This window comes from Rhipicephalus microplus, chromosome 2 (genome assembly GCF_043290135.1).
Source record: "Rhipicephalus microplus isolate Deutch F79 chromosome 2, USDA_Rmic, whole genome shotgun sequence".
Lineage (NCBI taxonomy): Eukaryota > Metazoa > Arthropoda > Arachnida > Ixodida > Ixodidae > Rhipicephalus > Rhipicephalus microplus.
In genome coordinates, this window is record NC_134701.1 from 142,525,327 (window position 1) to 142,539,042 (window position 13,716).

A 13,716-nucleotide genomic window follows, 5' to 3' on the forward strand; every position below is an offset into this window, starting at 1 on the left:
TGCGAGTGCGTCAACGCTACATTAGAGTATATTGGGCCGTTCATGATGCGCTCGCAGCCGTTTTGCATGCTCCACATATAACACATTTGGTATTACGTGGCGTAAATGGATGACGATATATATGACTGGTGCAAACATGATGATCCTGGCACGCGCGTCAAGCAAGAACATGACAACATAGCACGCTCATGGCGTGCTCGCGGCCGTTTCGCTAGCTCCACATCCACTAAATTTGGTATCACGTGACGTGGATAGATAACGAACAGAGCATGGACCGTTGATAACCTGATCTGCAGTTATGCGCATCGGCATTAACGAATTCGGCATTGAACGTTCGAGTGTTATCGGTGGCGGCCATGCTATAGTTCCCGAGAGAAGTGGTTATAAGAGGGAAAGGAAGAGAAAAATGAGCCCCATAACTGTCTGCATCAGGGTGCGACACCTAAACAGTAGCTCACAAGGGATGGGGATGAGGAAGGACTAAAAGGATATGATTAAAGGTATATATATATAGAGAGATGCGCTAAGACAGCGAGCGAGGACATATGACGGATAGGAGAGATAGGAAAGATGGAAACACGGTCACAGGAGTCCGAGGAAGAGCGCCACTTGCGAGAGCTCTTGTCGGCGTCAGGAGATGGCGTAGGGCATGTCCACGCAGTAGGTCAGAGCTACGCTGTCGTCGGAGATCGGCGTCAGGAGATGACGTAGGGCCAGCCCGGTCGGCCAGAGCTACGCTGACGTCGGAGATCGCGAGGGCACAAGCGGTCGGCACGGAATGCAGTGAGCGAGTCGTATAGTTCCCGAATAAGCTCAATTGTTCGCCAATCGGAGAATTCTAAAATAACCTGGTACATAGGTTCCCAGGCATTCCGGCGTGGCTCGAGAAAGGCTACGCAGTTATTCAGTTATTCGTGTAATAGAGCGGTGGCATAGAAATAGGAAAAGGAAAGCGCGTGGCAATGCACTAAAATGTACTTGTACTAGCTTCCCTTTTGTTGGAAGGAAGCAATATTAATTATGAAGTTTAAAGCAGCGCATAACTCAAGGGAGCCAAAACACTTGTTGCAAGTATAAGTCGAAAGCTTGCTGGAATCCCGCATGGCCGGGGAGTGGCAGGGACGCAGAAAACACAGCGCCATCCAAAGCAAAACTATAATTGTAAAAAAGTTTGGCCTCCTACACAGGAGCATTGCTCACAATCTTTGAACAATATTGCACCCAATCTAAGCCTTGTTCACACGGGAGCATTGCGCGAAATTCTTACTTTCGTCGGCGCTGTGATTTCTTCGTCCAAGTAGACGGAATATTTATAGTTAGGTTTACAGCTTTAGATCTTTTGGAGAGCACCCATCAGCAACATACAGCGGGATAATTCGCACTTACACTTCTCGCCGGACCTTGCACAGCCTCGTAAAGTCGCCCTGTTTGCTTTGCTCTCCGCAAATTAAGGCGATGATTCCTGTCAGTTGGAGTCTTTGTCAAGTCCTTTGTTCAGGACATTTTTTTTAAACTTCATTGACAAGATATTATAAAGTGGCATCATCGTATGGTGAGATACTCAGCAAGATCCCCACTGTAGTCTCACCGCTTTCAAGTCCGTTGTAGAAAGCGCAGTTCTCGACCATTCTCTTGAAGTCGGCAACGAAGGCCTCTTTGCACGAGTAGGCGCCCTTCTCGACGCGCTCGGTGATCATAGTGAGATCCATCGGCTCCTGCAAGGTGCGAGAAGACATGAGCAAATCTTTCTTTCAGCACTCGGACAAAATGACGTAGCCAGGGGGTAGCAAACCAGGGCCCGTGCCTCCCCCCATCCCCCCAAATGTTTTCGCCATGACATACATAGCGCAAAGTGACCATTTGCTTGCCCGGCCCCCACTTTAGATGAAAGCGGGGCACACCCGTGACGCCCCCCCCCCCCCCCCTGCAAACATTACCACCTATGCCTCTGCTCGGACGTAGCATTGATATTGTTCTATTTATACCGGGTGTTTCGAGAAATTCGTTCCGAATCCCCCCAAATCAGGAAAATGCAATATGTGTACGATGCCTTTAAAATGACTTCTTCTGTACAGGCACGAATTTTAACATAATCAAGGGCAATATTTAATGTTGTAAATAAGGAAGTTGAGGTAATTATGTTCTAACTTGTTTTGGTTAGTGGTTATGTCACAAACGAAAATTGAAATTCTTCATGTGAATAACGCATTGAAGCTTTGAGATATAGAAGACGTAGCATCTATATAGTGATTATTGTGGTGTAGTGAAATTCAAACAGGTTCAATGGTGAAACAGAAACCAGCCCCGATGAGGAGATCAAGCAGACGATCTGATCGAATGACAACACTCTTCAAGACAACGATTTGACTGGTTTAGTTCTCGCACGTTATTTGACGCACGTGCGTCATGCGAGCTACAATCGCAAGCGCAGCCCGCACACCCACACAAGGAAGTCGTTTCATAGTCGATATAACGATGCTCACTTATTTTTGACGTCTCAGATGAATAAGGTGATTGCGCTCTTCCACGTTACTGCTCCGGTTTCGCCGCTGAAATCCAGTGGACGTCAATACTTCGCAATAACAACTTGAATCCACGTTTTCGAAATCTCAAAGGTACAATGGCCTTTGCGCATGAATGACTTGAAGTGTCTCATTTCACATAACCGCCCAACTACAGTAATCTGAATGATAGTTAATTTAATATCTTAGATTTACGGTCCCAAATGATATATTTAGCCATCTTAAAACGCCTGTGGCTACTGAAGTAATTATGAAGGCATTAAACCACCATCGCATATTGCTCGAAATGCTCGGTATATCTGACCAGGCAACAAGGTTTCAGTTATTTACCTTGACGATGCTGAAGTATCCGGGACACATAGTCTCGTCCAAGGACATGGAGAAGAGCCAGGCATCGTCATGCCTTCGTATGGCATCAAGCACTGCAACGAAAGAAAAATGATCAAGAGACACGTCCGTAACCAAGCAAATGTTTAACCAGTATTAACTTATCCTTTCTTTCGTGGACATTTGCTCTGATCTGAATGGAACAGCCCCAATATCAGCAGGTCCGTGTCTGTTAGTGCAGCTTTCTTTCACCCTATATTCGTCTTCTTATAACGAACACATTTTGGCAATGGGCAACTTTAAGCATTTTTGTGCGCACGTAAATGTCCCCACGAAAGTAATCAGTGACCTAGCTGGCAAAATTTGTGACTGTGAAGAAGAACCGTGGCGTCTGGCTTTCCCACGCATTGTTTATTTATTTTTTATTTATTTATACTGCAGTCTGAAGCAGAGACTTTAGCAGGTGTGAAACATTGATATATATTATTGAGAAAAAGGCACAGTAGCATTTAAAGAAAACACATGAAGTGAAAAATACCATGCATATAGGTAAAACAACGAGGCTGCGAAAATGAACAAGAACAAAATTGAATTTAGCAGCAAATAGTAACTGTAGAATGCAAGAGAACAAGAACAAGCTGAATAACACAAAAAGTGAACTTCAAGGAGAATATTTGTCAAATTGAAAAAAATACGCAATAAATTGGAACAAACAATAAAAGAGAAGTATTTCAATGGTGCTTACAAGCTACTGCAAAACAAAGAAAGCGAGACTTCTCTTACAATATTGTCGTGCAGGCTATTTCAGTCAACAATATTTACAGGGAAAAAAAAGAGCATTTAAAGCAGTTATTTCGTGTAAGTAAAGGTGTTATCGTGAAAGAATGTCTTTGCCTCGTTGCGCAACCCCGAGGATAATTGATAATGGGAGAGGAGTCCATGTGGTAATGTCCTTTAACTATTTGGTAAAAATAATTTCAGTCAGAAAATTCTACTTCTGTTGCTAACTGAGGGCAACCCATATCGCTCGATGAGTTCAGTAATTGAGGAACGACCATATGAGTTAAATGTGTTGTGTCCTACTTTGCCCTCGTAGGTTATAATATGGCTGCAAATTTTCAAAACAGCTAGCATGCATCTTATGTTAAGTGTGATTAGTCGACACACTAAAAATTACAAAACAGAAGCCATGGTGAGTTCGACGCATGAGTCGCTGCATTCCAATTCAGATACTACACGTTTCCAGTAAACTGCTCAGTTACAGGGAGTAAGAGAGAATGCACAAACGTGTATTAAACTTTCGAGTTGGGTTTTTAAAGTTGGCGACCCACAAGTTTCTGATTGTCTTCCATCCATCACTTACCTATCTGTAGCCTGGAGCGTAGAGCCACTGATCCTGGACTCCTACAAGACCTGCGGTACAGGGGCAAAAAAATAAATAGTGAGGGAAGAAATGAACTCCTAAAGCGCGTTGCTGAGAAATGCATATTTTCACACTTTTTCAAGCAGCCACAGAACGGATTCACTGAAGGAGCTTATAGCCTCACGAATTCACCGCAAAAAAAAAAAAAATCACAGCATATCCACGAAGTGAGCGGTGATGAGTGGGGCGAAGTGTCCATCAGTCCGTCCGTCCGTCATTCCGTCTGTGCTTCCGTCCGTCCGTTAGTTCTTGCTTCCATCCGGCCGTCCGTGAGTTCATCTGAGCGTCCATTCATCCGTCCGTCCGTATAACGGTCTGTCTGCGAGTCCGTCCGTGCGACCGTCCGTCCGTTTGTGCGTTCATCCGGCTGTATGTGCGTCCATTCATCCATTCGTCCGTCCGTCTACCCGTCCACCCGTCCATCCGTCAGTCAATCTAGTTGCGTCCATCCGTGCGTCCTTCAATCTCCAAGTACCGCCATCTCGCATCTTTTCATCATATATTCATTATATACAAGTACCGCCATCCAGCGTACATTCCAAGGACTAAATGAGATTTTAAATGTGAGGTTTAGCGTCCCAAAACCGCCATGTGATCATGACAGACGCTGTAGTGAAGGGCTCCGGCAATTTCGACCACCGGGGGTTCTTCAACGTGCACACCCAAATCATAGCACATGGTCCTACAACATTTCCGCCTCCATCGGAAATGCAGCCGCCGCAGCCGGGATTCGATTCCGCGACCTGAGGGTCAGCAGCCGAGTACCTTAGCCACTAGACCACCGCGGCGGCGCAGGACTAAATGAGAGGTGACTACCTATTACAACAACAACTACTGCTAATAATAGATACATCGGGTAAGCACGAACCACGGCTTAAGGAGCTTCGCCCCTAAAAATTACAGTCCATCCTGTACGAGCGGAGTTACGAAGATTGGTCACACGTTGCCAACGCATTCTCTCTTCTCTGGTTCCGACGAAAGCTCTGGAAGCTAAGCGGAGAAGGATGGGACGGAGAACGAGAATACGTCACGCGCGCCTCGTGACCTTGAGCGCTTTTCCTCTTTTTCTTTTTGGTCTTCTAAAATGCTGCTTTTCAGCGCAATCGTATGCGCACACGTGGACAAGTCGCTGTCTTTCGCTGCGGTCCCACTAATGACCGAGCGCGCCGTGCTCTTATCAGCCAACGGCTGATACAATGGCGGTGGCGAGTGATTTTTGAGCTTGTTTCGTCATTTGTCGAAAGAAGAGAAAGCAAAATTTAGCTGACTTTCAGAATTTATTGTGAATTCTAGGACGGGCGTGTTGTGCTCTATTATTTTTCTCGCGTGTTCTCGAGAGCTTCGAGATCGGCTGCGTTTTCTAACCAAGCTCAAAAAGTGTTGCAGTGCCCCTTTAAGCTTCACCAAGCTGTCAGATGGCTGCGTTAGTCGTGTTGAAGGGGTGTAGCATTCTGCTAGAAATAACCTTGCGAATAAGCTTCCGTTATGTTCTCGTAGCAATGACGGACGTAATTTGTGTGCCTCTCTTCATGCAATGATCTGTTTCGTTCTGTTCTAGCCGGCTTGTTGTGCAGAAGTTGATGGTTATATAACCTCGGCAACTTCATTTCTATGGGTTCTGCAGCGAAAAAAAAATGTCGTTATTTAAGAATGAAAATGAACATTTCATTAAAAAATGACAGAATAGACACTTCTTTTGCATGACGCATATTTCGGTGCGCGTTTTAAGCCCTGCATACAAAATATTTCACTTGGTATATAACTACACATAGCTGCTTAAAATAAGCTATGCTTCTGACTCCTTCACTCTCTTTTTTCTCCACTCCCAGGGTGCAACGCCATCTGGAGAGGGGGAAGCGTGATTAAAGTATATGCCGTGTACCTGTTGGGCCTGATCCCGTGTCGTATTGGCGTAGGCCTTTGGTTGGTGGGTTCCGGATGTTTTCGTGGCCTGCCCGGACCTCGTCCTCTGGATGCGGGACGTCCTCTAATTGAGGCCCTTGGAAAATGAAAACTGAATGAGAGGACACTCAGGGTTGTCTGAAATGAAGTTTAATTCATGAGTAAACATTCTAAGCATATAGAACAAAAAGGTAATGGACTCAATTTTTGCGACATGTATGGCTCTCAACAGAGTTTCCTAAATCTAGACCAGGGAGAACTTTAGTGTTAATTTCTATGGGAGATACAACTCACGGCGTTTCAGTGAGCATAGGAAATATGGATAGTACATGGATTTGCCTATAGTCTTTGTAGTTTACGTTTCTACTGGCTTTATTTATTTATTTATTTATTTGTTTATTTATTTACTTATTAGTGCAACCTATATCGCCCAAGTAGGCTTTGTTGTAGGAGGGTGAGGAAAAAAAAGCAGTATTACACTCGAACAAAGCGCACGTTTGCGCCGTCGATAATGGCATACATTTGCGCTGCAGCTCCTGCGCATTCACAAAAAACACAAATCTTGTAGTGACAAACAGAAAGCATCAGATGGCAGATCAAAAACACATGCATCCAAATTATACCATTCGGGAATGGTAAAAGGAAAAAGAAGAGAATTTGCAAAGACACCAGTACGACAGCTGACCTCTTGGATTTTTTTCGAGTGATCATTTTTATGTGACACGTAGTGTGGGCTCATCATGTATAAACTCTTGTTAATGCGGATTTCATCAGAGAATATAGAGTGGAAAAACTTTCATTGCAAGAATTTCCTGTGCTGCTGAGAGGTTTCCATTCTAAGTTATTCCTAATGCATGTAACACTGGAGTTAAAATTGTATTTATTATACTCGGCGACAGCTTTTCTTGACATTGGAGCGAAGGCTACGGAGGCGGGGCCTCCGCACATTTGTGTTACTACGCAAGTAGTCCGGGAGCTTGCAGCCGATTTCGGTTCCAGTTTCGGTTTTCGCTTGCTCGCTGCGCTAGTGTGTTTACTATAGCAAAATGTATGCATACAAAATAGGAACGTCAGAGTTAAACTTTGATGAGAGTGCATACATGCAGCTAGTTACTGTGCTGTTTATATACTGGTACATATAAAATTTTGCGTTGTTCAGAACGTTTTCCCAGCATTATTCAGCCTTTATAACAGTGAAGTTTAGGTTCCGTGTTCAGCCCAGTATATACGGATATGCGCCACACGTGATCGAATGTTAACGTTTACGGTATTGAGCCCTGGTACAGGCGAAATGGAAGGCCGGTTGCGACACGATCTGTCCACGGGCCTGTCTTGTTTCAGTTTTGCTGTATTCGGTTTACGCCCTCAAAGGCTGTCAGCAATGATCGGCGCAGACTGCGCCTCAGTGTTCGAGAAGCCTCACAATTGTTGTAGATCGTTGTTAAGATTGCGCGCAAGACGCGAACAGTGAAGCTTATTTCAGAGCTTGCGCGGCCACCAGTGATAAGGCTGGAAAGTTCGATGCGTGATGTATAAAAGACGGCGCGTCCCAACGATGAGCAGCTTTTCCACGGCCGATGCTGTGCTCGCCGCTGCAAGAGATGTTTTTGTCATGTACTTTATCCTTGGTTGGAAGTCAATAAACTTCTCTTTGTCGCAAGAGCAAGCAGCAGACGCAGCCGGCGTGCGGAGAGCGTGGTGCCGTCCAAGAAATAAAAAAGAAAAAAAAAAAACTAGGGCGCACGATAACTTCTTTTCCATGAACAGCGTCCCATACTTGTTCTATCCTTATAATGAAGAAAGTTTTATTTATTCGGGCCAAGTAGCTATTAGAATCAGAAAATAAAATAGGTACTATTTCCTGGCTCGCGCGCACGCAGGCGGTTCGGCTCTATAGCTTCCACAGTGCTGTCAAGAAAAGCTGTCGCCGAGTATACTGACAAAGTGCACCACGCGGTTTCGTATGCCTTCAAGTTTATAGATTAGAGTTTGATCATGAGGTTCCCACACTGTACCGGCATAATCAAGGGTTGGTCGGACATTTGTAGCATACAAAGCCATGTTGCGACTTTTTGGGGCAGACTTGAAATTGGGTTTAATAAAGTTAAACACACCATTGGCCGTGCCAGTTACGTAACCTGTATGCTTATTCCAAGATAAATCGGCAGACAAGTATTCACCAAGGTGTTTAAAATGTTAAAACACTGTCAAGTTGTGCTCCTGACAAGCTGTAGGACGAGTGAAAAGGTTTGCGTTTTCTGGTCGAACTTAGGAAGCAACATTTTTTTCACATTCAGACACATCTTCCGTGTCTCACATCATTGTACCACAAATTAAAAATCACGTTGCAAAGCCCAATTATCCTCTACACTGTGTATTGATCTATAAATAACACGATCATCCACGTACAGCCTCACGTTTGAGGTGAGCGTCTCTGACAAGTCATTAATATAGACCAAAAAGAGAAAAAGGACCCAATACCGAACCCTGTGGCACTCCGGAAGTTACGCTGACGTATGAAGAAGACGAACCATTTACTCGGACGGACTGTTTTGTGGAAGTTGAATAATCCCTCAACCAACCAAGAACAAATGCAGGCAGAGGTAAAAAAGATAATTTATGTAATAAAAGAGCACGTCGAACGGCGTCAAACACTTTCTGATAGTCTAAAAATATCGAATCTACTTGATAACCCTTATCATATGAACTAAAAACATCATGAGAAAATTCGCACAGTTGTGTAACACATGACAGACCAGACCTAAAACCATGCGGAAATGTACGGAAAAAATATTTCTTTCCGAGTGCTTTATAATACCACTATATATAACGTGTTCAAGAGTTTTACAACATACGCTGGTCAAAGCTTTCTTTCTCTTTCAACCCCCTATTCCCCAACCCCAGTGTAGAGTAGCATACCGGATACTAGCATCTGGTTGACCTCCCTGCCTTCCTTTTTTCCCGTTTCTCTCTCTTGGCCGGTAGTTGGCAACATTATTTTTGTTTCCAGGCTTCTGTATTGGCGCAACAATTGCTAGCTTCCATTACGACAGCAGTCTCTGACCTTAAAGCGATTTTGAAAACAAGAGGGCTAAAAATGAGGCTACAGCACTTGCACTCCTTTTCAATACGTGATTAGAAATGACATCCGTTCCCGGAGCCGAGTTCGGTTGAAGTCGTTCACGCAGAGTGCACCACACCACTAGCCGAAATAATAATGACATCCATAGATTCTGGATTGTCATTCATGGCATTTCACCTTGAAATGGTTCGGAAAATACAGAGTGAAATTACTGGTTAAAGCAGGCTGCCTTCTCTGCATCTTCTGAAAAGGTTGTTTCACCATCAGTTATGTCCGGAATGCCAACAGAGTCCATCCCAATTGATTTCACATATTTCCAAACTTCCTTGGGATTAGTGATGAGCTTTCTTTCCAGGGAAGCAAAAAGGCTATCTTTCGCTTCTATTAATTGCTCTTTTTTAACAGTCGACTTGACTCAGCGAGTTTTTCTTGAACATAAGCAGTTCCCGATGAATGAAAACGCTTGAAAGTGTGATTTTTTTATTAATTAACTTCCTTAAGCTTGCGGTAATCCAGGTTTTGTCAGCTATCCGTTTCCCGAAAATAACTTTGGAAGGTACATGACTACCGACAAAAACTAGCAAGCTCGGTTTTAAAACGGTTACCGCAGACTGGTGATATTCATGATCGAACTCTTGGAACTCAATGAAAAGCGAAGTAAGCTTGGAGGATATTGCTTCATAGTTACCGTTTTCATAAAAATAAATGGCTCACGGCGACAATATATTTAACTTTAGGTTTGAGCAAACCAAACTTCCGACTACTGCCTCATGATCACTAATCCCAGTAATCGTTGTAACTGACCTTATGAAGGCGAGATGATTACAAGGAAAAAAAAAAAACAAGATCTAGTATTTTAGCACATTGCCCAGTGCACCTTGTGGGTGGTCTAGTGGCTAAGATACTCGGCTGCTGACCCGCAGGTCGCGGGATCAAATCCCGGCTGTGGTGGCTGCATTTCCGACGGAGGCGGAAATATTGTAGGCCCGTGTGCTCAGATTTGGGTGCACATAAAAGAACCCCAGGTGGTCGAAATTTCCGGAGCCCTCCACTACGGCGTCTCTGATAATCATATGGTGGTTTTGGGACGTTAAACTCCACATATCGATCATCAATCAATCTTAAAGTGAAGTTCTTCGAATGTTTGTGACTGGACAGAGAGGCGCGAACCTCCTTAGCGCCCGAATAACCGCACTTGCTTGCGTGCGTTCAAAGCGCTTGTAGTAATTGACTCACGCGTTTCATGGTACGCTAAATAAAGAGGGATACTTATGATAGCAAAACAGATAGCTAGCGAGTTTTACTCGCCCAGCTATCTTTTTGACCAGTAAGACAAACTTCCTTGACCACTAAGACAAACTTTCATGACCAGTAAGACAAACTTCCTTGTTCAATCGAGGGTGACCTGTCACACTGAAATATCTGGGCTGCATTCTTGTGAGTATGACGGGAATTTTCCAGTGAGCTGTGTTTTGTACATTTATGCGAACAGAATTAGGGTAGGGTGGGGTAAAATGAGACATGGGGCAAAATGCACCATTTCGACTTTGGTGGCCACTGCAGCTAATATTATAGGTATATATTCTTTGTTTTCTTATTTCAGTGATAAGCGCTGATAGTGGTCTACCTTTCTATGTGCAAACGTTCATCATTAGTCGCAGTGTTCGCGTGGTAAAAATTGCGCGGCTGCTGTCAGTGTGTTCGTGACCCGTCAAAAAAGGACGAAATTCTCCTCAGACAAATTTTAATATCTGTGCCTGAAGCTACTCTGATGTCGGTACAACAACTTACGTATTCATTTTGCTACTTTGTACTATAAGCAATATACCACCAAAAGTTTGGCTCATTTGGTTGACGGTGCCAATGTAATATTTTTTTGGGATTTTGGGCGTGTGGGAGGGCTGAAGCGCGACAAAGCGGCATCAAAATGCGTTAGAGAGTGTCTTATTTCGTGAAGCATTCAATCGTACTGATTAGATATTACATTTATTGCTTAGGATGATTAGGAAGTACAAGAAAATATTAGGTAGTGCTTCCTGGGAGGAAGACGACATGATATAAAGCACCGACTGCTGTTGAGGAGCGGACTCACTCTATTCGCGCTACATCGAGGCTGCTCCGCGGCGCTGTAGAAGCTCTCAAAAGGCGCATGAAAAAGTTGAAAAAATCTCAAAGTCAAGCCCTTCACAAACATGTATTTGAATCGAGTTCCAATGAAATCTTTTTCATAACAAAATTTTAAAATTAACAAGTGATACAGAATCCGAAATTCATCACCTCACAAAGCCTGGTGGACGAAGTTGAAATCTACGAAATACTCGTGGAGCTCTGTATCAAAACGGCAAAAAGAGTCGAGGGAGTTGCGTCAACATATCCAGCCTCCATTAATCGAAAACACTATTGAAACAAAAGTCATAATTAGCACGAATAAAGAATGGGGGTGCTTGATCTGCTTGGAGCTGAGCAGCGACACAGCGCCGGGTTCTGCCTGGATTCATAGCGTGGAGGGCAAGGAGTGGGATCGCCAAGACAGCGCGGGGTTCATGGAGCAATTTTTAGGTGATTCTACTGCAAAACCCGAAGGGATGAAATTTTTTCACACTGTCTCGTTACGCTGTGTGTCGTTTTGCCCCGCAGGTTGGGGGAAAATGAGACCTCTGGTGCATGTTTTATTTCTTTTTAAAACACCCCTGTGAACTGCAGCAACAACATGGTTATATTTATGCAGCACTTACGCTGTAACCAAAGCAAAGTTTATGCATTGAAATTCAATGATAAAGAGCAAAACAAAAAAATAAACATGCTGCGAGCAGGCGACCTTTACCCAAGATAGGAGTTCAGTCAGCGACGCTCTTCTGGCTGTCAGGCCACTTCCCCCGATAACTCTCTACTCTCACCATACGGATACCACTTGGGAAACAAGCGTCTATGACCATCTTCAATGGTTGAGAACCACCAAGCATCAACCTAGATGCATCTACGCTAAACGATGATTCAATTGTCAAACACCAATAGGCACTGTGGAAGCTCTTTTATGTAAATGTACAGTGAACATCTATAAGGACTAGTTTCACTTCCGTGTCTCACCGTTTCCTAGGACGGTGGGATCAACCAGGTTTATTTTTTCTGGTATCACCCTATGCCTACATTTTAGCTCCCTTTTTTTTTGCACGGTATTAGATTTCAGTGCTTTCTGTTTGCTGATGGCGGAATACATTTACAAAATACTCGAGGTAAACTTCGGTAAGAAAAGGAATATGCAAGGACGCATACGCTACGGCAGGAAGAACTTTATATAAAAATCAAGAGAAGTGCCACCCATTAGAGCGACACCGCGGGCCACCCCCACGTGGGGACAGTTAGACCTATAGCCTAACCGCCGCATCGCAGGCTCTCTGGACAGCCCAAAGTTGATGCCGATATTTCGAGCTCTTGAGGGTCGAGCTCCATTTCTGCTTTGTGAGGTCCTTATCTTCACGTAACGAGGGGCACCACCAAAGCATGCGTTCTAGTTCGCGCATTACACCACAGTAAAAAAAAAATTACAAGGACGCGAAGTGGTTTAGTCTTTACTATAATTCATCTACATATCTCTTCATGCATTGCTGCGCTAGCGTCCCTGGATATCCGAGCGGTCATCATGGGAGCGATCAGACAGCAATCCGATTGGGGGGGGGGGGCAAGAATTTATTTTAGCCCCCTCCCCCCCATTCTCACCAGGTGATCGCAGTCACCTGAGGCACGGCCGTCGTCATCGATGGAGGGTGGGAAGGAAAAGGGGTTAGTCCCCACTTACCGCACCTCACCCAAAGAAAACTGCCTGACTTGAAATAAAGTTTATTCACCCATTCTTTCTTTCTTAACTCCTCATCGTTTCGACCATCATAGTTATTTCATCCTATGCAAGAAAAATCGGTGCATGTATTCTGGGAGAGAAGCAGAAAAGTGGGACGACGAAGAGGAAGAATAGGACGAAGATAGCGCTTGCCCGTTCATGATGATGATAAGTATTTGTCGGCGCGAGGCGGCATAGCGAAAACCTCTACAGCACTAATTTGTGGGACTGGGAGGACCCGATGACTACATGCGATGAGATTACCAAACACTATAAACTGCAGAGGCGTGTTTACCCGTCTACTCGACAGGGCACAGTCTGTCCAATGGCGACAATTACGAACCAGATTCTATTGAAATCCAGCGCTACTACATGTTATGTATCCAGAGATGTACACGACCAATAAATGCAAAGTCAGTCAGACACGAGCTTCCTTAGAAAACATCCTACCAGAATGCCAGGGATTGAAACATACTATTTAGAACGCTGCCTCCACCGGCAGTTTCGGCGCGCGTTGGCGGGACATGCTGCTTACTTCAGCCCTGGACGATCACCCATGGGCAATTCAGTGGGGCCGAGGAAGTGGCTAGGAGGCAAGACCTCCTAGTCGACACTATAGAGTGCC

At 44.4% G+C, this 13,716-nt stretch overlaps 1 protein-coding gene across 1 annotated transcript in view; it reads right to left on the reverse strand.

The window, feature by feature from the left end:
• The window catches only part of LOC142791911 (uncharacterized), a 29,105-nt gene extending 16,399 nt beyond the window's left edge, over positions 1-12,706 (reverse strand). Inside the window, exons 1-3 of the mRNA XM_075885585.1 lie at positions 12,634-12,706; positions 2,853-2,944; positions 1,589-1,715 (exon numbers count right to left, since the gene is read on the reverse strand). Coding sequence (XP_075741700.1) covers positions 1,589-1,715; positions 2,853-2,944; positions 12,634-12,706 — 292 coding nt within the window. The remainder of the gene's footprint in view (positions 1-1,588; positions 1,716-2,852; positions 2,945-12,633) is intronic.
• Positions 12,707-13,716: the final 1,010 nt, after the last annotated feature.